Genomic DNA, 27,862 nt, shown 5'->3' on the forward strand with positions numbered 1-27,862 from the left:
CAAATATTACATTTCTAAAATGACACTTCTGTTTTTAGCAGCTGTTATTTTTTCATAAAAGTTTGTTTTGATTTTTCATTCAGTAAAATGAATTTTGAAATCGAAAAAATTGAATCTATGGCGGAAGTAGCTTAGAGAGTATATCGTGAGTATGTTCAGCTCATGGAGCAAGAAGATGCGCAGATTGAGAGACTTGGTGGGTCCGGGAGCTCAGTCTACGGAGTTCTTTAATTTATGAGGAGTTCTTCGAAACTCATTTTAAGTTCTACAAAAATTAAACGTTTTCGAGAAAAAATTGTATAGTTATTCTATGTATATTTCAATAACCTTCCTTTCAACTTTTTCTAATAAACGATGACTTTATAGCTGTTGAGCTGTCAGACAAAGCAAATGTTGAGCTTCCGTTTGGAGTCACATTACGTAACATTACGTTCTTTTTCTTACTATTGTCAAACAAAACGTCAGGTCAAAGCTTCATTGTGATAGCATACATTGAATTCCCAGGGCTGAAGTCGCAAACGTCAAGCGAAGCCGAAGCTGAAGCGTGTTTGCCTATCAGATATATTAGGCTCTGGTTTTATCTTGATCTTATAAAATATACTTCAATACAGTTTTTTCTATTAGATTTGTAATTCTCAAAATGGGCACACACAATTCATTTCATTCTCTTAAATTTAAATTTTGACATGCATTCCTTGAAACTTTGTCAAATGTTGAAAACTTTAAAAAAAAACCTACACTATAGTTTTTGTTTTAATGTCTTGCAACACTTTTCCTCTATGGAGCTTTTCCGCAACGTAACGTAAAAGTAACATGAGTATAAAACATCGTAAGAAAAAGCTTTTTGTGATCAATTCACAATGACTAACTTTAAAGTGTTCATTATTATTCACAAAACAACCGGCTTCAGCTTCATTATTTCATATTCAAGTTTTAAGTAATCAGTTGTCTTTGTGTTCCGTTCGTAGTGAAACGTCATTTTATCCGTATATTCCACATTCATACCCGATTCCATTTTATTTTCAATTTAATTTTTTAAAACCATTGCAAGTGCATGTTCAGTGCTTTCTAATCAGACAGAACCCCATACACCTACCTTACCTACCAACAACAAGTGCCTAGTGCAAGAAGGAAAAATTAAAGTGAAAGTTCTGTGTGTGTATTAATCGTATTATTTAATTTAAATAAACTAGTAATTCAAAAACAACAACAACATCACTTAACAAAAAGGTGTGTCTTCAATTTTAATAAATAGTTTTTACGATAAATTAAGAACTTCCAAAGAATTTGTTTGTGCTGTTTTATAAATTACAGGAATTTGGGAATGGGGAAGCAGATAATGATAATGATGACGTGAGTCACACTCACGCTCACGCAGCAACAGTCATTCTTCTCATTAGACCTGTACCTTACATACCCGACCATTTCAAACTCAGTTTAATTTAATTTTTTTTATCATCTGCTATAAAAATTATAACAAATGGTAAGAAAATAAACAACAAAATGGAGAGCACAAAATTTATTTCAATTCAAGTTGACGTAAAAGAATAAAAAGAACATTATGTACTGAATTTGTTGATATAAAAACTGGAAAGGAGGGAAAGAAAATGAAGAAACTATGTACTACAGCAAAAGCTGTTTATCTTTAACTCGGTTCAAACTTCGAAGAGCAAGGCTTAGGAACATAAACTTTTCAATGTATCAATTCAGAAAGTTCTGAACTAACTTTTAGGGTAAAATATTGGTTTCCCGTAAGAAGAAAAGATATGATCGTGTTTTCGTTCACGTCAAAAATACCGGTTTTTTGGTACATAGTCCATCGTTTAGGTCTGTGAGTTTGCTTAACCGACTTAGTATAACCCATTTTTATGGGACTTCCTATAGAGGAACATTTCTATATCATTTACATAAAGATGTTATTCTTGTGTTTTGTTTTTTTTTAATTGCAAAGTGTGCCTTCATGAATTGAAACTGAACCGTGTTGACTAATGAATTAAACTGTTTAAGCGTTAATTTATTGGCAACATATGCCTTCGAGGAAACCTTTATTTATAAGTTCGTGTTTAATTTAAATAAAATAATTAAAACCTCTTTATACCTACATTTTTTTTTAAATTAGAATACAACAGTGTTATAGAGAATATTGAAAAATGTCTTTTCTTCATTCATCATTAATTTCAAAATATCAGTGCCAAAACCTTGATAATCATTCTATTTTTAATTAATCTACAGGGTCTTATCTTCAATACACGATGAATTCAATGAAAGATTATCCTGTGCACAGTTTTTACTTTGTATTGTTTATGTTATAAAACAATTTATTGAAATTGTGAATTCATAATTTATTTATTTATTTATCTTAACTCAAAAGCTTATTTACAAAAGTTATGTAAAGTTGAATATAGAGGTTTTTTAAGCTTAACGCTTCTACCATATATAAGTTTCGTATAATGTATCGAACAATGTTTTTTTACGGATTCAGGAAGTTCTAATGATTAGTGCATATTATAAAGAGTTATTTTAAAAAAATATTCCACATACGCCACCTATTACGTTTCACGAAATAAACAAATAATCAGGTGCCAGTTATAGCTATCATTGGTTTTAATCATTGAAATTTTTCGACAGGATGGGTATAGTTTTCATTAAACATTTCTGTTATTGGCCAAAAAATTTCCTGATTTATATCTTTCATTTTTTGATTAGAATCAAGCAATGGAGGTAAAAGTTGATCATTGAAAGTAAGGGTTCAGTTATAGCTATCATTGAAATCGATCCGGAAATATTTTTGAATTGATATTTGAAGGTGTTTCCTTTTGATAAGAAATACAAATTATACACTGACTTTTTAAGAAAACAGAGTAAGTGCGTATTAATTTTTTCTCTAAAATCATATTTTTCTATTTTCCAGACGGAAATTCATTTTCATGAACAGCTGATACTTTTATTTTCAAAATTGTCCCACTGATTTGTGTTCCAATTTTACACAATTCCAATGACAGATGTCACTAAAATTATTCGGTTTATAAACGGCACATTTTTTTTTTTCAATGACAGACATTTTTAATAATAGCTATAAACACGACCTGTCAAAAAAATTCCAATGTTTGTTTTCAATGATGAAAACTAATTAAAGGTATAACTGGCGTTTAAAATTGACAGGTGGAAATACAAAGAAAATAGAAATGTAAAATCGAGAATTAGCTGTTAATGGAAAACAATTTTACATTGAAAATAAATAATTTATGAGCTTCCCTCATGTCTTGTAAACTGCTCCATTGATATGCATGCTGATGATGTCCTATTGCGGAAAAGTTGTCCTTTAGGTCTTGTAGAGAATGGAATAAGCGAACTAAATAATAATCTCAATCGAATTTTACACTGGTCCGAAATAAATGGGCTCGGATATATCAGCCTTCTCTCAAATTGCTCTAAATGAAAATCCTATTGAAATAGTCGACACGGCAACAAATCTTGGAATTATATTTAAAAAGCAGCTTAGTTGGGACAATCACATAAAATCAATTCTGTGTAAACATATGGGGTCTCCGAATTCTTTACGTCACACAGAAGATAACACCCGTTAGAACTAGGATCATACTCGCAAAAACATTACTAATTCCTGTATTGCTGTTTTGCTGCGAACTGAAAAACGAAAACTCAATGTCGCCTATAACTGTATTGCACGATATATCTATGGCCACAAGCAAAAACCGCTTAAGTTTCAAAATGTAATTATTGGGAAAAGCACTTTAAAACTTTATTTTAAGTTCGGAAAAAAATTAAGGCATTTAGGGGCAAAACCTATACAGATTCTGATAGAGCACTTCAGCCGGAATCGCATAAACAATGTATCTTTTTTTAAATTTGTTTATTAGCGATTTTATTGCAAGAAAAGTAAATAAAGTTGTTTTTCCAAAATGAATTCCTGCCCTTATTCTTACTTACCTATGTCAATTAAGCTCTTATTGCAAACTGAAAATTTCAGTTCATGTTCACTTAAATAAGATAAGCGGTTTTTCATCATAATTATGTTTTTTTTTTTTTAATAAATTTAAGCGATAATTTTTTATTATAACAAATTATTAAACAACAGATTAGAGGTATGTAAATTCACAAAAACAAAAACAAAATAAAACTTATTAAAAAAAATCAAATTCAAGTTCATAGATATGTTAAAGTATACATTTAAAAAAACCTTAAAAATAAGAAAAGGCTTAGAACTCTTCATTTTCGTCTACATCTACTAGGTCAGGATGTATGTCAGCTACAGGTTGCATTTCCGTATCTATAGGTTGTTATAAAATTCATGAAATGCAGGATCAATAAACGGAAATAAGCTAAATCGGCTTTTTTTGTGTGAACTTTGGTAATTTCACTCAATTTAATTGAGTTGATTCCCCGTTTTGCAACATTTATGGTTGAAAAAGGCTGATTTTATCAAGGCTTGTTTGTATTCAATTTTACCAAACGTAGTTCTGTTGTATCGGACAAAATTATACCAATCATGAGGATGATGAATCCGTAATTCTGTTCGTTTCTTTTTTTTCTATCAGTGCATGATCTACGTCACACTACATATGAGTGTGACCTGGCTCTTAAAATTTGTGGTCTATAACCTCAATGCTGGAGTTAGCTTGCAAAAATGTCAAAAACATTGTACTCACAAATTAATTCTTATTTTGACCACCACAAGAATCACTATAGAAAATCAAATGTCTTACTTGTTTGTTTGCGCTTACATTTTGCATATGCTTAGCCATTGCCTCGTGCCACATAAAACAATACGGGGTATTTGAGTAAAAATTATGAACCGTAAGATTATATGTCCACAGCTGCAATTTTGTAAAAACTTACAGAGTTTTGGAGGTATGGTGTTGGAAGGCACTGTTAAAGGTCAAATGCAAAAACCTTGATTCCGGGAGAACTATATAATCTTCATATTTTTGTTGCTAGAAAAATCGAGTACTCGTCAACTTTATTTTGGCACCAGGCATCACAAATTTCGACTCTCCAAAACCAAAAATGACTATAACTGTATGAAAATATTTCAACTTTCTGTTTTTCAAAGGCAACCATTTGTTTAACCTTTAAAATAAGGTGCTTACCATTATCAAAACTATTGTGTACTACAGTGTACTCTTGGTTAAATAAAAGTGTTTGATTGTACATTAATCTCGTATACGGGGTTTTCCGGTAGGAGGCAACTTTTTCTAGTCTCGTCTCGATTTCGTCAAAAACGAAAAATTATCAGTCTTGGTTTTGTATTGGTCTCAGTCTCGCATTTTTGCTCGTCAGTTATTTCATCTGTAGTCTCATCTTGACTACGTCACAAATAAGAAAGTTTATTACCCAGCTTAAACATTATAAACCTTATTATAACATTGTTATTGTAATCAAAAATATTCACGGGGATTGATTTGTATTGTTTTACAAGAAAGACTCACACGTAACGATATGTAAAATGGTAGTTCCTTAATAAGTTTAACATGGACCTTGATATCACAAGAGATAAGCAGTTCTCAAATCAAAAAGATAAACTTCTTTTATGAGAAAAGTCCTTAAATGGAATTTGATAACTATACACTCGTAGTCATACAATGAAGCCATCATTATATACCAAAAGATTTCGTTAAAACGAAGAAACGTAACACGATTAAGAGAGCAATGTTTTCGGGTCGTTGTTGTGTTGAAATATCCAGACTAACGGTAAATTTTCAGCATAATCTCTATTTAAATGACTGTCCAAAATGTCCTTGTACATTTCTCCTGTCATATTTCCATGAATTTGCACCAATGGACCAATTCCTGATGATCTAAAACATCCCCAAACCATCCCGGCAAACCCTCCATGTTTTACAGTTTTTTTTGTGTGTATTTCCGGTCAAATTCTTTCAATGGAGGATGGCTAACATACTGTCTTCCGTCACTGCCAAAAACGTTGAACTTGGATTCGTCGCTCCACACGACTAAATTCCAAAAATTTGAACTTTTATAAAGATGTTCTTTACCAAACCTCATTCTTCGAGCAATATTTTTTTGACAGGTTGGGCTTACGTCTAGCGATTCGTCTATTCAATTTTTTTTTCTTGAAGTCGCCTTCGTATGGTTCTTGCTGATAATTGTACATCATAGTTCTCCTCCATTTGGGCTCTCTGGTGTCTGGTCAAATAGCCATTAATACTAGAATCTCGAAGAAGGCTCATCAGTATACCATATACCTAGCCTAATCGTTCTGTCAAGCATGAAGATTTATTTGTTAGCCGTACCACACGAATGTTAAATGCTTTACTGCACTATCTTAGTTTCAAAAACATCTCATTTTAAACCCACTTTTTCTTTTATTATATTCACATTGTGTCTTTGGAATAAATTACCTCATTATAAAAAAACATACAAACAAACTTTTAAACATTTAAATAAATTGTTACTTGTAACTTATTAAAATTTTTTAAATATGACAGTTTTCTCTAATCATCTTTTTACAATTTGACGTTTGAAGGCGTAAGTTTTACAAAAAAATCTGACAAAATACTAAAATTTAAATGTGAAGTAAATATTTCATCTACTTTGTAATTAGCAAGTGCCATCGACCTATTCGATTAACTTATTTATTCGTTCATATCGCAATTTCTTGATTATTTACTCTCAAATTCATGGCGCCAAAAGTATCATCCCCTATGATACCCTTTCTTCTTCTTCATCGAAAAAATCGATCAAACTTTTAACAAAAGTCTACCACACAAGAAGCACCCTCATATAGTAGTTCCAATTTTTGTAAAAAAAATACAAATGATATAGATTCAAGAAAACAATACTTGGAATAAATTAACCATGTTGTGAAAGTGATGTTGATGAGTATAGGTAAATGAAAATATATTTTCAACAATGACATCATTCTGTTTTTGCAGAAAAACTAGGTACTTTCAATTTTCTTCTCGGAAACAATATAATTACTCGGATATTGTTGAAATTGTCAGTTGTTTAAAAATACTATTTGCATGTAAACAATGAACACTGATGAATCAAAAATAAATAAACTTAAAACAAAATAAACCTAAATTACAATATTGGTCTTTTCTTGTTAATGGAACATTCTGTCCTACAGAACGAAGTCTTCTCTTAAATAACATATCACTTTCAAGAATTTTTGTACCTATCTTTTAGATACAAATAAAATAAACAGAAACAGATAACTATGTATATAATATCTTTTGTGTAGGTACATAGTCAAACATTTTGTACATATGTAGATTAAAATAATGTTCTTTTTTCTTCTTGTTAATTTTTTCGAAAAGACGACTTGTGTTGTATGTTGGGTGCCCGCCAAATGGTCGTCTCGGTATTCCAATACTCTCGCTTTGTACAACAACTTTGTCTACAAATTGTTGTTGTTTATATTGTTTAATGGCACCAGTGGCGTCACTGGGGAAATTAGGTTCAAAGTATTCAAAGAGTACATTTTTATCGTTGGTCATTGTTCGACCTCGATCCACCTCAACTTGTTGTTAGGAGGTTTCAAATTCGACTACCATAGCTTTTCTTTTACGTACAAAAGTATGAGTCTGTTTTGCTGCGCCTCAACAACTTGTTGCTGCTTCATTTGAGTAAAGCTATAGCTAGAGCTAGAGGAAGGAGAAATTATTGTCACCTTGTGATTTGTGAAATGTGCAAAACGATAGAAACACGTGCTCTTTCGATGAGACTATCAGTCTGTGGTAGGTGGCAGTTTAATCGTTGCTATCATAAAGAAATGTATAAGAAAATAAAACTGAGTTTGCGTGTTGCAATATTCTTCTTCTATATTTTAGTTTCATGTTGTGTTTTTGTAGAATGAGCTCTTTCCCAGCTTGGTATTGAAAAAAAAAACGTTTGGCAAAAAACTTTCACTTGAACTAGAATAATTTTTTGGTTGGCATGTTCTGTTCCTAGACGGGTATATTAAAAAACCAATTATATTGATTTTCAGACTGATAAATTTACAATGTGCGACAATATTTGGTTTGGAATTTAAAGTTTAAAAAACATTGATTTATAGTGCAGATAGCATTACATATTGGACAAATACTTTAGACAGTTACGGACGAAAAAATAGGAACATTTGTTATTAATGTTGAAAGTCAGTTTTTGTGTTAGTTTTGATCGAATAAAAGTTAAATGTAAGCTAATGTGTTTTTGACAGTTTTGTTTGCTTTTGAATGCCGTTGGCCTTTGTTTGAGAGCTAAAAATAAAAAAAGAAATAAATCTACATCATTATTAACACAGTATAAAAGCGTGTACCTACAGAAAAAAAAATAAAAATCGGTTCATTAGTTCTTGAGAAAATTTGAAAACAAAATAACGGTTGAATGGAGACTACTGGTTTTTTAAGACTTTCAGAATGAAAAAACGCCTAAGGCTAAACTGCTCAAAACGTTTATTTCCGAGTTTGAATTCAATCAACCTAATGGTTTGGGCTAATTGAGTGAGGACAGACGGACAGAATCCGAAGTCCACTTTTTTCGACTGCTTTAAAATGTTTGATAAAAATCTCGAGATCAAATATTTTTACAAATGTAGTTCCTATATGTTGAAAGTAACAAAACCATTTTGACCATAATTGTACATTTAATAGTCAAGGTTCTCTGCATAGTAAGACCGTGACTCTTGTTATTTTCCCATAGGAAGTTATTGTAATGGGTCCGATTTGTCAAATTGAAAATTTTGACATTTCTCGACGTTTCAAGGTCCCTAGAGTCGAAATAGAAGATTTTTAGAAAGATGTCTGTTCGTACGTCCGTACGTTCGCGACGTTTTTTTCGTCCTATATAGCTCAAGAACCAGTAGAGATATCAACTTCAAATAAATTTTGTTATACAGATAATAAGGTAGAAAGATACAGAAAGGGCTCTCAAGAAAATTGCGTGGGTGGTTTTCTTGCCATAGCAGTTTGGTTAACCCTAAATATCTTACGAACCAAAAATGCTAGAAACCTGAATTAAATTTTATATAATATATTGTAACGTGATACCAAACAGGTATATCTTTTTAAAAACATTCATATAACGGTTTTTTTTTATAAATCAATAAAACAAAAAAAAATGTATCACCTTCAAAATTTTACGACTTAAATATGATTTCATCTGTAAAACAATTTTGTGCAACAAAGAATAATGTTTTTGACTTCTGATAAAATTTTGAGAAAAACCTAATTGACAGTTTTTTTTTATAAAAAATAAAAATCTAAAAAAAACATTACTCAAAGTTGGTAAAAATTGAATATCGATTCAAATATCTTTTCAAAAACTTGAAATTAAGGCTTTAAGCTTATTTTATCTTAAAAGAAATATTGTTTTCAACATTTTGCTGAATGTTGAGAAAAATCGAATCTATAGTTTTTTTTACAAAGAATAAAAACCTAAAAAAAATGTATAAAAGTTGGTAAAAATTGATTTCGACTCAAATATCTTTTCAAAACTTTGAGATATTGGCTTTAATTTACTTTCATCTTTCGAAAAATGTTGTTGTCAACATTCAGTTAAAGTTTGAAAAAAATCGAATTGACAGTTTTTTTTACAAAAAATTAAAAACCGAAAAAAAATTAACAAAAGTTATTAAAAAATGATTTTCGACTCATATATCTTTTAAAAACTTTGAGATAATAGCTTTTTACTAATTTTTGCTTATAAGAAATATTGTTTTCGACATTAAGACAAATTTTGAGAAACATCGAATTGACAGTTTTTTTACAAAAAATAAAAACCTAAAAAAAAATGTATAAAAGTTGGTAAAAATTGATTTTCGACTTAAATATCTCTTCAAAAATTTTAAATATTGACTTTAAACTAATTTTACCTTATAAGAACTATTGTTTTCGAAATTCAGTAATTTTTATATAAAAATCCAACAGTCCGTTTTTTCATAAAAAATAAAATCTACAGAAAATTATACGCAAATTTGGTAAAAATTGATAGAGTACATATAGACAAACTTTTAAGCAAGACAAATCGACAGACGGGATAGGAAGTTATCAGTGTGGGTCGCATCCCAGCCTCTTTTTTTATGTTTTAGTTAATAACGGTTTCGATTATATTTCTTTGTTTTTTTTTTTAAATTTACCAACTTTATTCAATTTAAAAATATGTATTTGTCAGCTCGAATATTATACAAACAAAAATTGACAAAAAAAGATTTAACATTAATTAAAAACGTTAGAAAAATCGTATTGATTTAAGAATACCTTTCAAACTAATTTTTTTTTATAAACAAATTAACATACAGTAAAATTTTAATGAATATAAAAAAATAAATAAATTGGGTGGGGCAACAGTCCGTTTGAGAACTAGGGCCTAGTGACTGACAACTTTCAAGCCTTACTGTTGTCAGGGATGCAAGGGACCAACAGTTTTAGGCCGAATCCGAACGGCAAATTTGAAAAACCACTTTTCATGACAAAAATTACTCTTGAACACTTTGTCAATTCCTCGCAAGAGGCAGAACCCGTGAAAAAACACTTTAGGTGGCATAGGCGAACCCACGACCTCTCGCATGACAATCCAACGCACTAACCATCATGCTACTGTTAATATATTTGTCACTTTTTTATAAAAATCTACAAGAAATGCTACAAAAAATAAGTAAAAAGTGATGCACGAATTTACTACTTTGAAAATAAGTAAAGATATTGACTGCAAAATTATTTTATTCTATGCTAGAATGCAAAATTTATTTCGACCAAACATATTTTATCATATACCTATGCAAAATGTTTTTGTTAACTTTTAGTTTATATTTTACAAAAATTCAATTGGCACCTTTTTTTACAAAAATCCAAAACTGAAGAAACTGCTGAGTTTGGTTTGCGACTCCAGTATTTTATGAATAAAGAAAGAAATACACTGCAAAATTTTTGATCTTATACAAATTGTTATTATTAATACTTTGCTTAACTTTGACGAATTTCGATAGAAGTTTTCAGTGTGGGCGGCTGGGCGGCATCCCATCCTCTTTCTTGGAAATATTTGTCAAAAAACAATTTTTTTTCTAAGAAAAATGTAATCGGGCAGTAATAGACAGTTCTTAAAATTTAATTAATTTTTAGAATGAAATGTTTGTCAAAATTCATTTAGTTCTATACATTTTCGGTAAAGATTTTTTTGAACATCAAAAAAGACTTATTTTTATGCAATTTATTAAATATATACAGACTTTTGACTTAAAAAAGCATTGTCAATTATGTAAGTAAATAATTTTGAAAATGTCTAGTCTACTTTACAAAACTTAAATTCTTTTAAATTTTAAGTCCTTATCTATAAAATTAGAAAAGTTATTGAACTACATATGAACCGAAAAATCTTTGCAATCAAATCTAAATTTGTCAAAAATGTTTGAAAAGGGTTTTCCAATAAGGACTTGAAAAATTGCTCATTTGGATAACGTACGTCGAAAATAAAAAAATGTGTTGAGTCTTCTTAATAAACTGACAATGAGAGTTTGATGATTAATGAAGGGTTTTACAAATTAAGTTCAAAGTTGTTAAGTCGCTTTTAGAAATCAACTAAAACTTTTTTTTACTTAGTTATGTAGGTCCTCAGACCTGTAAAGTCCGTTGGGAACCCCTTAAGGGGCATAAGTCCTCTACTACGCTTCTACGCGCCATCGTGATGTGTTTCAGCTCCCTCCAACTTTTGTCTAGTGACTCTGATTCCGCATCATTGCTTGGCCTGCAATGCAGTCGTTTCCTTTTCAAAGCTTATGTCTAATCAGTTTTTACTTACGCCTTCGTATTATAGAGTCTTTATTTTCCTGGCCTGTCCTTCTATAAAGGAGCTCATTTTTTTTAAATGCTATTATATTTTTTGAGGAAATTAGGACACGAAAATAGAAATTGTGTCTAAATATTAACATTGTGTCAGTATTTTAATTTTAATAGTTATAGTCATTGGTTCTTACTAATAATAAAATGTAATATTTTCTTTAAAATTGACCTATGAATATGCTGTTGGCTCTTATTAATAAACAATACATTCTGTGGCCTTAATATTAAAGCCGACTCTCAAAAACAAACTATTTATGGTTTGAATAAAAAAAAATTGGTATTAGCATTTATGGTTTATTATTTGTAATGCTTACAATAAATGCTATTTTTTCCCAAATTTTAAAGTCCACTATAAATCCTCACAACCTCACAGAAATCTTTGCAAATACACACTTAAAAAAAAATATAAATCTTTTCACGTAAATATGTGTCTTACAAATATTTTACCTTATTTTATTTTCAGATCTCCATAAAGATTATTAAATTTTTGCCTACATCTTTAACTCCAACTTAATCAGAAGAAATCATAATGTATCCTTTCGTAAGTATATAATTTTTGTTTGCATTTATATTAATATTCTTCCAAAAAGTTTGTTTTTTATTTCTATGACTTACTAACATTGCACACATTAATTTTTTCTTTAAATAAATCAAATCGTACACAAACCAAATTTTGGACAAATTATTAATTTTATAAATAAATAAACTATAAACAAAAAAAAAAACATTGTGTTACTTTGAGCCTACAATTTTAATGAACCTCAAAAATGCGGCAAATTGAAACTCAAAACAGATATTACTCATCTTTATGGGATTAGACACTAACGTCACAGTTTTATTAACCTACGTCAACATTTGTGTTCAATTCATTATTACTGACGTATGTTGTGGCCTTCCTTATACGAACCACTTTAAAACTCGTCACCAATATAGAAACTCAAGATTAATGATCATAAGGTACACGTATCTTAAACTACTAATGATTCAGCCAATATTCAGAAAAAACCAGATGTGCATAAGCTTATGAATTAAAGTCACACTAGACTAGTCATTCTATGAAAGTGACAGTAATTATTTAAATTGTTGTTATCTCAAGTTTCGGAATTTACAATGACAACTTATAGCTTTCAATTGCTTTCTATTCACCTTAGAACAATGAGTACTTCCGAAATGCAAAATAAATTGAAATTATTATCAAACAGTGTTTCCATTGAAGATAAGCATAATGAAGATTGCAATCATAAATTTAGTTAATAAGGTGAATAGAATTTTATTTGGAATAGGGAAATAATGAGGTAAAAGATAATAAGCTGTCAAGTTTATGAACCAATTCGGTTCACTGTCATTAAGCTTCTATTTTACCCTCAATCGTCGACTCTTGTCATAATGATTTTTATTCTAATAGGTTAACCATAAACTTTTGACTTATTTGACTTCGAATTCATTTATATTTTAGTGACTTTAATTCCGAAACAATATGTTATACTTACTTACTTAAGGTGGCGCTACAGTCCTGTGTGAACTAGGGCCTCACCCAACAAACTTCTCCATCTAGCTCGGTCCCTAGCTAGATGTCTCCAGTATCGCGCTCCAAGTTGGGTGAGGTCACCTTCCACTTGTGCGCGCCACCTGATCCGCGGTCTTAATCTACTGCGCTGTCCTGTGGGTGCGGATTCGAAGACTTTCCGGGCCGGAGCATTGGTTTCCATGCGCTCTACGTGACCCAGCCATCTTAGTCGTTGGACTTTTACTCTTCTGGCCAAGTCTACGTCGCTGTACAGCCCGTCGTTCCATCTTCTCCTCCACTCCCCTTCGATGCATACGGGACAGTAGATCACACGAAGAACTTTTCTCTCGAAGCGACCCAAGGTGCTTTCATCCGCTTTTGTCATGGTCCATGCTTCTGCACCATATAGCAGGATGGGGATGATAAGGGTCTCATATATACTAACACTTTGGTCCCTCGAGAGAGGACTTTACCACTCAATTGCTTTCTTAGTCCAAAGAAACAGCGGTTAGCAAGAGTTATTCTGCGTTTGATCTCAGCGCTGGTGTTGTTTTCTGCGTTCACAGCGGAGCCTAGGTAGACGAAGTCCTTGACTACCTCAAAGTTACGTCTGTCGATTGTGACGTTTTGACCAAAACGTCGGTGTTGTATGTCCTTTCTAAACGACAGCATGTACTTTGTTTTGCCCTCATTAACCGTTAAACCCATTTTTGCCGCCTCGGCCTCAATACTCACAAAAGCCCCATTGACATCACGCTGAGTTCTTCCGATTATGTCAACGTCATCAGCATATGCCAGTAATTGGACAGACTTTTGAAAGATAGTGCCTCTAGTGTTGACGTGTGAGCTCTGCACTATTCTTTCAAGCACGATGTTAAAAAAATCGCATAACAGCGCATCACCTTGTCTAATGCCTTTTTTGACATCAAAAGGTTCTGTTAAGTTGTTTCCAACCTTTCTGGCGCAGCGTGAATTCTCCATGGTCATCCTGCACAAACGGACGAGTTTGGCAGGGATGCCAAAACTAGACATGGCTCTATACAGCTCGTCCCTGTAGACGCTGTCATATGCGGCCTTGAAATCGATGAAAAGATGGTGGGTGTCGATTTGGTGTTCTTGAGTTTTTTCCAGGATCTGCCGTAATGTGAATATTTGATCAACTGTGGTTGTTGACGATGGGCTTTAGACGTTCACATATTACGGCAGAGAAGATTTTATAGGCGATGTTAAGTAGACTTATTCCTCTATAGTTGGTGCAGTTTAGAGGGTCTCCTTTTTTCAGGATCGGGCAAACAATACTGAGGTTCCATTCATCGGGCATGTTTTCTTCCGACCATATCTTACAGATAAGTTGGTGCATGCTCCTAACCAGCTTATCCCCAGTGGCTTTATTAGACTTCAACTTAGATATGGCAATCTTTACTTCCTCTAAGTCGGGAGGACGGGATTGTTGGCTTTCGTTGTCTATGTTGATTGGATCATCCTGCCTGACAGCGGAATTCAGTTCGTCGTCGCCGTTATACAGTCTGCAGAAGTGGTCCTTCCATATCCTCAGCATTGACTGCGGTTCCACTATGATGTTTTTACTTTCGTCTTTGCAGCCTTCGGTTCTAGGTTTATGTACCTGTGAATTTCGTTTCACCTGTTCATAAAACTTTCGAACCTTATTCCTGCTTTTATACCTCTCAACATCTTCGACCGCACGCTTCTCATGCCCTCTCTTTTTCCTTCTGAGAAGTCGGCGTTCCTCTCGCCTCTTCTGCTCATAGAGCTCACGAGCAGCTCTCGTCCTTTTATGCAGCGCCGCTTTAAAGTGCTAACTTGGCTACAACGAGGTAGTGGTAGTGGAAGAACATATCTTTGGTGTTGTCGTCTTTCTCTTCTGTGGGGGCGTGCGCGCATATCAGGCTAATGTTGCCGAATTTAGCCTTGATGCGTATGGTCATGAGGCGCTCATTGATGCACCTATAGCTCAAGACTTCTTGCCTAAGTCTTGCTCCGATGACGAATCCGCATCCAAATAAGCGCTTTTGGTTTTCGTGGTAGCAGTCACCATAGTAAATATCGCAGTTTTTCATCCTATTTTTGCCTGGCCCATCCCATCGTATTTCCGGGATGGCGGTGATATCTGCATAATATCGTTCTAGGGCCTCCGCTAATTCTTCGGCCGCACATGGTCTGTTAAGGGACCTAACATTCCACGTGCATATCCGAAGTTCGTTGTCCTTTATTCGTCTGCGTTGGTTGTCAACAGTAAATCCGTCCGTATCTGAGGCTTGTTGGTGCTTTGCAACTATGAAAGCTTTTACGTGGCCAGGAAGTCACCCCGACGCACAACCTCCAACGTGGAGGGCCAGATCCTAAGTATAACTCCAAAGATGGTGAGCCGGATAAAACCGGTCCTTACAGGCCTGGGCTCCGAATAAGTCGAAGAAGCCCTATAAGGTGTTCACTAAGTAGTTCAACCTTACTGGAACTGTAGACGCCACCGTTGATTCCACGGGAATTCCTCCGCTGCCGTCTGGATAAGGAGAGGTACCTTAGTGGAAACACCTCTCCAATATGTTATATTCTCATTAAATTCAAAGACCCCTGCTGTTCAATTATAAATATTTGATTTTTGTAATAAATTGCACTGCCGAATATGTACGTTATACATGTAGTTCAGTTATAGTCTCCCCCAAAAGAGTAAAAAGCAGCAAGGTTTTTGAGAGTTCCATTCCATATCTTTTTGCTACTCCCTATTTTCATTTACGAGGAATACAAAACATAATCCTGTTCAAAACATATTTTCGTTCATTTTAAAAATAAACGGACATACATACGTAACACAATGTTATAACAAAACAAAAGAAAACAAAACAGTCAAAATTGAATAAAATATTAAATTTAAACAACTGTCGCCAGTTTAAAACCATACAAAATATAATGTACTTACATCGACTTCTGTTGTATTGAATTTGTAGGGCTCGGGTAGACCACAACCGACTCCACCCCAAAACCAATACCATCAGTCACCGAATAGCAATGCCCCCTTCGGTGCTGGATGGACACAACCGTCAACTCAGCCACCAACTCATGGTGGATACCCTTCACCCCAACATTCCCAACATCATGCTCCCTATCCAACCGGTCCAACCTATCCGTATCCCAGCCAAACAGCAAACAGTAATCCAGCTCCTTATCCAAGTTATGGCCAAGCTGCTCCTGCAGCCAATTACCCTCCCTATCCGGGTTCATCGTTTCCCCATAATCCACAACAACAACAACACCATCATCATGCACCCTATCCCCCGAGCTCTACAAATGCCCCCAGCATCAATACTCCTTATCCTCCATCAACTCCGTCATCGTCCTCAACACCATATCCTCCTGCTGCTCCTGGTTCAGCTGCACCATATCCATCGCATCCACCATACCAGGGCTATCCTTCTTCCCATCAAATCAGCTCCCACAATCAACCCCCCTATCCAACACATCAAGCACAACCCTCCCATTCACCCCATGCACATATTGGTCCAGGTGGAAATAATGCGGCAGCAAGCTTGGCCAAGTGTTTCGGCGAAATGAACAATCGGCAAAGTGTTGTCAAAAAAGAGGTTTGTGTCTTGGATTGCTTTTATTTTATTATTATTATTATTTTTTCTTCTTCTATATCATTCAAATATTTTTATTTTATTTCTATTTATTACTAACACAACATTTTATTATGCCCTTTTTTCATTATGAACATTTTGCAAACAAAAAATCAACAAAAAACAAAACAACCGGAAACAGGAAATCGGTTTCATGTCCAATGGACGAGTATGTGATATGTTCATTTTGTTTGTATAAATTTACATTTTTTGTTTAATGTTTTAAATATTGCATGTAGAGATATAAAGGCTATGATTTTCTCACTTAAAATGCTGTTTTGATGTTTTTCTTTTTGAATTTTATATTAAACAAAATTTTAGTCTCGCTTTTTATTGACGGACAATAGATTTATCGTATACAGTACATTATAAGTACATCGGTCTGTTGAGTTCTTCGTTTTTAATCATCATTTTTATACTTGACACTGATGATGCGACGATGTTTGTGTTTGAATTTGAGTTGCAATATGTACAGAAAATAAAATTGCCTTTATCATGCAATTGAAATAATTACAGTAATTCTTTTCTTCTTTCGAATTGACAGCCAGCTGGAGAGAAAATAATGATACAAAAATAAAAACGTCTTATAAGAAGATGCGATGACCGTTCATAAACACGAAGAGTATTGATCAAATTCTTAAATTAGGTTCTTATAAGTTTTTTTTTCTGTAGCGATGCATTTAACTAAAATTTGTAATCGTTACGAGAAGGAGTGGTGCAAGTCTTTATTAAATTGATAAGTTACATATTTTTTTTCTAATTAGTTCCTATAGTGAAATTTAAGATCAAAAACCTTCCATTTTTAAACAGACTTGAAAAGTTTTTATTTCACCACTATCATTCGTGCAGATACAAATTTGATTCTATCTATATAACGTAGAAAGTTCAAACTGTCTTTAACTAAACAAAATTATAACATGATATGTATTTAATTTAAAAAGGACAATAGAATAACGCCAACTTTGTACACAGTTTTTAAGCTGTCATCTTTTGAGATTTGAGTAACAACTACTAAAAAATGGAACGAAACACGCTTCAACAGTTTGAAGGTTCAGAAAATAGTGAGGAAATAATTTTGAATAAACAAACAAATAAACAAAATGAAGAAAATTGTATTCTTAAGGTTTATTTTAAGACCCTCACTGAATTTGATTGATAACACCAAAGCTTAGTTCAAGAGTAGAAGAACAAGTAATTGCTTTAGTCGAGGAAGAATCTTAGTCAGCAAATCAGCTGTCATTTTTTTCTTCGTCAATTTTTTCTCGTATAATGTGATGTTTAACATCAATGTGTTTGGTTTGGCTCTTCCAACATATGTGCTGTTTGGCGCCAAGCTTATATCACTTTTGTTAGCACAACGAATATGCTCTCTTTGTGAGCCTTTCAACCAAGTTGCTTCTTGAGCAGCTGCAGGTAGTGCCAACAACGAGAAGGCGACTGTTGGCTATTTTTTTTCGAATTTTATGAAATTGTCCCATTATGGAGCAAGTATAACCGGTAACTGATCGTCTCTCATCAACATATGTCACTAGACCAATCGGCATCACAAAATCCGGAAACATGACCTTACAGAGCGGTATAAACTAATTTCATACAGGCTATTCCTTTTAAATAGTGCAAAAGTGTGTTTTACTGCTGTCCAGTGGGTCCTGGTTGTATCGACTGACTTCACTAACAGCAAAATTGATATCAAGACGTTAAACGGGAGCTGCAAGTCACAGCTTCTTGATGGAGTATATCTCTCACTTCAGCAGACTTTTTTCGTTTTGTGGGCACATCTCCTTTCTCAATGAAATCGATTAAGAATTTCATTGATATATAACTATTAATTCAATGAAATTAAACTTTATTTCGATCCCTTTTCATTTGAATGCCCATGAAAAAACGAGTCTCTCCCAAATCTTTCATTTTAAAATTGTTTCGCAAGTTCTTTTTCATTTCCAACTTCTGATATTTTTCGTTAAAAAAATTCATATACATAAATACAAGGATCAACTTTAGATCTTGTAAGACCGAAACTCGGTAGTGCCGCATACTCGTCGTCTTTTGTCGTTGAAACCTTCACTTTCCAAGTTTGGTATTAAAAACCAACTACAATTCCAGCAACACATGACAAATTTGCAAAACTGAAAATTTGTAGTACGGAAATTTTATTTTATGATCAGCAAATTTCTCCTTCCAAGAGTTATTCTACCATTTAATTACTTAAACTTTTGAATTAACTTTTTTTTTGAAACACCCTGTCCATTGGCATCTATACATGGTACTGGGTTCCACTTCCAAGCCAATGTAGTGAAGCTGGGTTTTAAAATCCAGAGAGTAATTCAATTTTGTGGGATGATGTAAACGTGAACCAATTCTTGATAAAATATATTCCGGGGCTGTTTTTTTCCGATACGGAATGTTTCGTTAACTTGTAGGCTATTTAATAAATCGAAATCAATACTGTCAATACTTGAGCGTAACTGAGTTTCCTGTCCGAATTGTCAATTAAATACTGATAAATATGTAAATTGCATTTTTTTTTCATTTCATAAACGAAATTGCAGTACAAAATTGTCGAAAAATTCCTCTTAATTGTGGAAAATTCTTAACAATTTCTTTATGAAACGAAGAGATGACAATTGTCGGGTATTTTTCTAAAATCCTCACAATTTGTCAATTTGTTTATGGAACAGATTTTGGCAATTGTCAAGTTTTAAATTAACAAATTGTCACTTGTTGCAATTGTCAACGTTTATGAAATAAATCCATTGTGGTGACGAATCGAAATAGTTTATGTCAACAAGAACGACAATAACAACAATAGAAATTAGCTGCTCTAGGCGTTCGATCACCAATAAAGTCGTCATATCTTCATTAATTGGGTCCATGAAATGCACAATTATAGAATCGATATTTTCATTGAACATTCAATCTCAGTAATGAGGTCCATTTCCACCTAGGAGGCTACTTTTATAAGTAATTTGTTTGATTTTAGAGCTCAGGAAATCCAAGAATGGTTATTAAAAACGCTCTGCAAACTCAACCACATTAGACTTTTTTCTTCTGTTAAAGTTACACTTTTTGTTGCACTTGTTTACCGCGATAAACGTTTATTATTATTATTTAATAGGACTGATTAAAACAAAACAAAACTAGACAACTAAACCGACGACCAAAACTCTTTGTGGTGAGTGAAGCGATTCAGAAAAAAGGCAAAACAAACGTTTGTTTTTGTATTTAAAAGTTATTACTTTGGGAAACCGTGGGATCGAAGATCCCTGGATTAAAATCCAAAATGTTTTCTAAATAAAACTTAAACAAATTACAATACAATTGAAATTTAAGTTAAACAAAGCAACAAGTTCAAATAGCAAAGGAAATGGATTTTTAACACTGGACGCGAACCGAATAAAAGAACAAAACAAAAAAAGCTACTTACCTTTTTTTTCTATTTCCCTCCTCTTAAAATCCTCACACCTCGATCCTCTATCCACGAATCTCCAATTTTCTCTTTAATTTCTTCGATTTCATGATCTTTTTCCTTCTCCTCGATTTTTCCTTTTCCTTTACAAATTCCTCGAACTTTTCCTTATATTCTCACTGCTCGCTTGTAAGCCTGAAAGCCTCTTTCTACTTTTTAAACTACTTTTTTCCTCCCTCGACCATTCCAGTCACACACACATTCATCCAACACAAGCATCCGGTTTCGTGATTGTCGGTCATGGTATCTCGGCTTCCTGAAAGCTTTACGCTCATCAGGAAAGCCACCGTTGTTGATTATCAGCGAAACTTAACTTTCACACACACAATCACGGTTTCGACAAGTTGTTGGATGAGTTTCCAAAACTTGCCGAAACATAATGGGGAGTTCAGACCCCTTCCCAACTATTCTTATTTCTCGAGAAAGTTCAAGGAAAAACAAAAATCGAGAAGAAGTCTAAACAAGGCATTTTCCTATTACTATTAATATTACACGCGAGATTCGAGGTGTGAGTTTTGTACCAAAAATGAAATTAAGCGACTTTAAAAACCCATTTTTTACATAAACGATTAAATGTTAATTTCAGTTAATCTACGTTAAAATGATACAAGTTGTTCTTGTTGTTAAAGTAAGGGTCTGTATTACCTCTTCTTCTGCTCATTTGTCAGCATTTTCGACCTTGTTGAAAGAACTCGTTCTCGATCACCTGTTTTTGTTGCTTTTGCAAAATAAAGGCTAGGTACACCTGTGGCTGATGAGACCATGGTTACCATCAATTTTGCCGATATTTTGCAGCCACAACGGGAAAAAGAAAATAGCCAAAGGCTGGTTTTTGTTGCGGTAAAATTTACAGTATAAACAAGATTGAATTCGTGAAGGTATCGACGACAAACTGTGGATTGGTCATTTCCTGAAAAGGATTGGGTTTGCAACCGTAGCCGTAATAGCCATTTGATTGACATTGCTTCCAAACTTTCAAATGCAATAAAAATTCTTTATCAAGGCGTAAAACCTCTCGGGCTTATCTGTGCAGGCAAGTGACTTAACATAACACGACAAAAAAAAAGTTGAGTGGTGACGCGAGATAATTATTCACCTAAAATTTCCTTTCAATACATTGATACATCATGTAAACCCAGCTATTATTTTGGTAATAAATTTGCACGGTTTTCCAACATTGCTTAGGGGTGAGTATATCTTTATGATTTGGCAAATAAAAATTACCATAAAGCAAATGATAGCTGTCAAATTACCATATTGAAAACCACAAGTCTCAAAAACAATGATGATGTTAATATTTTTTTCATTTTTTTTTACAAAAATTGTACCGTTAATTAACAATAACACATTAAGTTCTTACGCAAACAAGATGTGATCGTATCAAAGCCATAGAACCATAAGATCGATCCAATGGGGAATTTATTTTATTTCTTAACGTCAAGTTTGCATTTATTTTTGTTATAAGTATTTATTACCTGCTTTCTCTCACAGAACATTCAAGTTAATGCATAAGTTCTAGTTTTCCTTATACCTTTTATTTGCATACATAGATCAGATCGATAATTAAAAAACAACATTTGTAAACATTCCAAACAATAATGTGCTAAAGTTGTTCAAACAAGTATCAGTAAAATATACCAAAAACATTGAAATAGCTTCTGAGCAGATATTATTTAAGAAAATGCGTCAGAATTATGTAATTTTAATTTTTTAAAACATTCTAAAGAAAATGCGAAATAATTGAACAAAATATTTAAAATACTCATATTTTGCTAATCCGACCGACATCTTTCTAAAGTTTGTATTCTGATTCTGATACGTAATACTGGTTTCATGCAAGAATTTCGAATTTCTTCCATTTTTATAGCATATTGCGCTTCCTTGAAATGAATTCATATGTCAAAAGTGATCTTTTTTTAATTTTGTAAACTCATAACTTTTCAAAAAGGATTTTTTGAAATTGCGGTCATTTTGGCAAAACTTTTTTAATATTCAATCTTATAAAATAGTTGCACCTTAGACGAATTGATGTTTCAGAATTTATTAGTATTTCAACTTCTTTTAATCATTTAACCATGGTAAAGGGTTTTAAGTATTGTTTAGAAATTTCCGAACGCTGTTGCTAGTTGAGTAATATTGTTTTATCGTTGTTCTAAGCTCAATTTGTTGTTAATCTTTAAGTTTCTTTCTAACAACGAATTAATTGACTTCTTTTATTTTCTCTATAGGGAACCCCAACTGTTCATCCGGCTCAAAATTTCGATCCTGTCAAGGATGCCCATGACCTTCGAAAAGCAATGAAAGGATTTGGTACCGATGAAAATACTTTGATTGAAATTATTTGCCGACGGACTAATGACCAAAGACAGGTAAGCAAAAGAATACTTGAAAACATTAAAAACCATCATTGTGAACTAAAATGGTTGGTGTCTAAACTAAAAAGAGCTTTGAGTTAAACATTATATTAAATTGAAAAGCTTTTTGTGTCAGTGTTTCCAACTTCCTACTTTAATCAATAACCATTTTTGTTTTTAAGGAAATACAACGTCAATATAAAACACATTTTGGAAAGGACCTTATTGAGGATATTAAATCAGAAACAAGTGGTAATTTCCAGAAGCTTTTAGTTGGTCTTCTACGTCCAATTGTCGATTTCTATTGTCATGAATTGTGTGATGCCATGAAAGGCATTGGCACCGATGAAGATGTTCTTGTAGAAATTCTATGTACTCTATCGAATATGGAAATTCACACTATCAAAAATCAATATCTAAGAAGTAAGTTAAAGAAAATCCTTATCGACCTTAGAGAAAATTTAAACAATTATTTTCAATAGTGTATGGTGCTCATTTGGAATCTGAATTGAAGTCAGAAACTTCGGGTAATTTCAAGAGACTTTTAGTGTCACTTTGTACTGCTGCCAGAGATGAAAGTGGACAAATTGATCCTGAAGCAGCACAAAATGATGCCAGAGAGCTTCTTAAAGCTGGCGAACTACGTGTGGGCACTGATGAGAGTACATTTAATATGATTTTGTGCCAAAGGAATTATCATCAATTAGCATTGGTATATGTCTTGAGATTATACCAAATTAAGAACTTAATTAATTTTTTCATTTCTTTTAAGATCTTCCAAGAATATATGCACATGACAGGTCACACTCTGGAGAAGGCAATCAAGAATGAATTCTCTGGAGACATTCAAGATGGACTTTTGGCAATTTACAAGTGTGTTACCAACAAAGCCGAATACTTCGCAACTCGTTTGCATAAAAGTATGGCTGGTATTGGAACTAATGATAAACAACTGATTCGTGTGATAATAACACGATGTGAGGTAAGTTTAACTAAAAACCACCAAGAGATTCGAAGTTCCTGATAAAATGTGTTCTTTGTTTGTTTCAGATTGATATGCAAGACATTAAGGCTGCATTCGAAGGTTTATATGGAAAGAGCCTCAAAAGTTGGATTAAGGTTTGTTGGATTATTTTAAAGAAATTACTTACATAAATTAATTATTTTTGTATTTATAGGGTGATACATCGGGACATTATAAACATGCTTTGTACGCTCTGACAGGGGAACAAAGATCATCATAAAATAACAATCATAATAAGTTCTAGTATTTTTTTATCGTCCATTTCTTTTTGTATTCTTTTAAAATTTTTAAAATTCTACTTATAAAATACATAACATAAATAAAGGCCAAATATGTGAATCTCTTATACCTACTTCACTCCTGTCAAGTTAATCTATTCTATTCCTGTTAATGTACCTTATTAAGGCGTTTAAATATTAAATATTGGAGTTATAACAATTTAATACTTTCTACCTGTAATAAACAACTATTTACTATTACGTAGTTTTATGTAATTTTTTTCAATTTTTATATTATGTACAAGAAACAAAAAACAACAAATTAATGTATATTTTTACTAGCTTCTATATATTCAGCAAACCTTAATGTTAATTAATAAAATTATAAAATAAATGTTTAAAAAACTAAAAAAGTTATATTTTCTTAAATTTAAAACATTTTAAATGAATGGAAGGGATGAATACAAATTAACATTGAAAAACCTAGTTTATAAAATTCTTTCAATTTCTCTGATTTTTTTTAATTTAATGTTTCGGATAGTTCCTGTAAGTTTCTTTTTATCTGTGTCCTTGTTAAAGTTTTTCATGATGTTACATTTGAAAAGCATTTTTCAGAATCAAAATTTATTTTAAAATATGTTAGTTTTTTATATCGTTCAGGTTGGCTATAAAAATAATGTAACCTACAACATTCAGGTAGGATGTTATGTTAATACTTCGAAATTAAATTTGCTTTTGAGACTTAAAACACGAAATAAAAAAAAAACATATTTGGATATCCAAATCTTATACATTTTGAAATGATCATTTAAGAAATTGTTATGTGATGAAACTTTTGTAGCCAATTACAAATATGTCTACAAATTAAATCGAAATTATGTATTTTCCACTTGGAGGAGCCCAATTTTATATCTTTTATAAAAAGAGTACCAACCCTTTGGAGGGTCTAAATTCAAAAGCTTTCGCAAAGTTTTAGTTTCTTCTCATTCGTGTGGATAAAAATATCCTGTAAAATTTTTGTCAACAAGCATTTCTTAAAAATTAGCTATCAGCCTTATTGTGAGTCACAGGGAAAACCATTCACAGGGAAATTTTTCGTTCACACGGACTTTCAAAAGATATTGGGAGTTTCAGTCGAATAAAATTTCACATCGAATCGGAAATGACAGTTCGAAAAATAGACATGTTCAAAAAACTTCTTCTCTATGATGGAAACAGGGACTAAAATTTAAATCATTTCTTCTTATTAATGAAAAAAATTCAAGAAATTAGTGTGGCGCTTCAATTACTTTCTAAAACTTTGCCCACTGAGCGCAAAAACACTCTTTAAATTCAACCCGAGCACGTATACAATGTTTTTAAAAGGAACAGATCTTTTTGCATGCGACACAAAATAAATTTAAGTTGTATGTTGATAAAAAAGAAAGTGACATAATTACGTCCAACTCCAAATTGTGACGCTTTTGTTGTTTAAGGCTTTCCTTTTTTAGTTCAGTAATGCGGTCCAGTGAGCGGTATAACTTTTTAAAGATACTTTGAACTCCTTGTTATGCTCTGGCATTACGGAAATCCCTGCACTGAGCTCGGATCAATTTTTTTTTTGAATTTGCAGCTCCTCTGCGAAGACTTCGCTTGTGCTTATTTGGACAACCTTTCTTTTATATTTGATTTGAGGAGTCGGAGGAGTTGCTTGGTCATTTTCGTTTTGAGGAGTGACTTCAAGGTCATAATTGAATGGATCTGAAGATGAACCAGCCGCAGTTGGACAATATTCTTCATTCAAAACCATTTCTTCAGATGCAGGCAACCCAAAGCAGCGTGATTTGGGAACTTCTTCCACTGCTTTACTCATTCCAACCAGTTAAAATATAGTCTCTTCCGAGGGTGAAAATGTTTAGGTTTTATTTAGTAAACCTCCTGTTCCTCTTTGGTGGACTTTATTCGTTGCTGATTTTTTGCGCACGTAACGCTTTTGGTCAATGCAAACCTATTTACAAAACATAATTTTAAACAAAAAATGAATTAGAACTACAAAGCAAACTTACTTTTTTCCACTCGCATTCATTTTTAAAGGCGGGCCTGCGCTGTTAAGCTCTAATGTGGCTGCTTCCAAAACTTTTTCGCGACTTTGTTTTACAAAGCCTTTGGCAGTTTCAGGGTTTTGTTGCATTTTATTTAAAAGCTTTTCTCTTTGGGCTTTATTTAAAGTTTTGCTTCTGAAATATTGGAAAAATTCACTTTTATTTTTGGTCAAAAAAAAAAAACAGCAAAAAAACTTACATTTCCCGCTTTGTTCTTCTCCCGTTCGTGACAAAAAAATAAGTGAACATTGCGGCTGTTGGGATTTTTTTCAACATGGGGAATTTTTTCGTCTGAAAATCACAATTAGGGAAATGGGAATTTTTCCACGTGGAATCTTGTTCCCATCTCCCATGGATCGCACAATAGGGCTGATTGCAAAGTATTAACTTTAGATTTATAGTCGATAAATATAAAAGTTTTACACTAAATACAATAATTATTAAAAGAAAATTGGTGTCCCAAAACTGCTGTTCCTAACATACGTAAATTTATATCAAAATGAGGAAATAACTGCCAGAACATCAATATTAACGAATTATACACTGTTGGCCAAAATGTTGCTTTTTTCTGTTGCGTTACAATAAAAGTTTTTTGAAGCTCGCCTATAAATCACATAAATTCTTAAGACATGTCAATTAAAAACCTAAGACAGCCAAAAACGGGTTTTTTAAGGCAGAGTTGAACTCAACATATTCCTTAACAAAAAATTAAATACAATTTTTTTTAAATAAAAATCTTCATCTTCTAGATATGGTTTAAGTTTATCTAGTTTTCGTAATTTCCCATAAGATATAAGATGACTTATAGTTAGTAATTTCACTATCATGAAGTTTTGAACAACCTTGAATGAAATTACTTTATGTTATTAAATAATTTGTTTCAAAGTAAATATAAATATAGAGACTCATTTTTACAGTCGATTTATTTCAAAAACTTGATGTTATTACCTTAAAACTACAAATTTGTAATAAGATTAAAATTTGCTTTTATACTGTTTTGCGTTATTCTTTTAAAAACCCTTTAAGCATAAATGCTTCAGCGTTTTGTTTAAGATCATTAAATGGCATTTGAAAGCACTTACAACTCATGAGATTGGTTTGAAAACTAAGTAAGACTGTAAATATTGAAAATCATCACGAATTTTATTTAAAGAAAACCGTTTCTTGTTGGGATAAATTCATTTTGAAATTGGATTCGATCTAGAGCCACCATAAACCTTACACAAAGAGTATTTTGATTGCCATCTACATTACCTTTTTAACCAGTGTTATCAATAAATACTGGAGGATCAGAATAAATGGGATTTTAGAAAACCTTCTGTTATTTTTGGTAGTAAATCCTTGATTGTCATAAACCCCAAAATTGGTCACAAATACCTTAAAGCTAAAAAAACGAGTAAATTTTAAACAAACGAGTCTCCTAATAGTTGTCTTTTTTCCCAAAAGAATTTTGAAGTAAAAAGAAAAATGGACCTACTTAAAAATATTAGCTAAGAAAAAGTCAAAAAGCAGAAATGTCATAACGCCCAACAATTTTCTTGTTAAGTAAAGGGTTTTTCAATTGGTGCGTGTAGATTTTGGCGCCCCGTGGCGGCAACTTTGTTTTGGTGACATATGTCAAATCTTTTGTTTATTCTTCAGTTTTGTATGTCAAATCATCTTTTCATGTTACGCGATTGAATAGAACATTCAAATGATAAAACTTTACTATCGAAATGAGTGTTCGTTAAGTAAACGTTGCTCACATTGTGCCCTTTTTACGTTAGTCTTGTGGACCTA

At 32.6% G+C, this 27,862-nt stretch overlaps 1 protein-coding gene across 2 annotated transcripts; it reads left to right on the forward strand.

Moving 5' to 3' along the window:
* The first annotated feature begins 937 nt into the window (after positions 1–937).
* On the forward strand, positions 938–24,419 carry LOC129946405 (annexin B11). Of its 2 annotated transcripts, XM_056056576.1 has the most exons (9): positions 938–1,230; positions 12,262–12,339; positions 16,272–16,904; positions 22,635–22,775; positions 22,943–23,183; positions 23,243–23,472; positions 23,533–23,742; positions 23,811–23,879; positions 23,939–24,419. In XM_056056576.1, the coding sequence occupies exons 2-9, from the start codon at positions 12,328–12,330 to the stop codon at positions 24,002–24,004; spliced, it is 1,602 nt and encodes a 533-aa protein (XP_055912551.1). In that variant the 5' UTR covers positions 938–1,230; positions 12,262–12,327; the 3' UTR covers positions 24,005–24,419. The 2 variants fall into 2 exon arrangements, with proteins under 2 accessions (XP_055912551.1, XP_055912552.1); XM_056056577.1 differs by lacking the exon at positions 16,272–16,904 and having other exon boundaries at positions 940–1,230.
* Positions 24,420–27,862: the final 3,443 nt, after the last annotated feature.

The sequence above is a fragment of the Eupeodes corollae genome, chromosome 2, assembly GCF_945859685.1.
Source record: "Eupeodes corollae chromosome 2, idEupCoro1.1, whole genome shotgun sequence".
In the NCBI taxonomy this organism is placed as follows: Eukaryota; Metazoa; Arthropoda; class Insecta; order Diptera; family Syrphidae; genus Eupeodes; species Eupeodes corollae.

Excerpts from the sequence above, each read along its gene's own strand:
- LOC129946405 (XM_056056576.1), top strand. Across the intron at positions 23,184-23,242 it reads CAAAAATCAATATCTAAGAA|TGTATGGTGCTCATTTGGAA; the intron begins GTAAGTTAAAGA and ends TATTTTCAATAG. Across the intron at positions 23,743-23,810 it reads TGATAATAACACGATGTGAG|ATTGATATGCAAGACATTAA; the intron begins GTAAGTTTAACT and ends TGTTTGTTTCAG.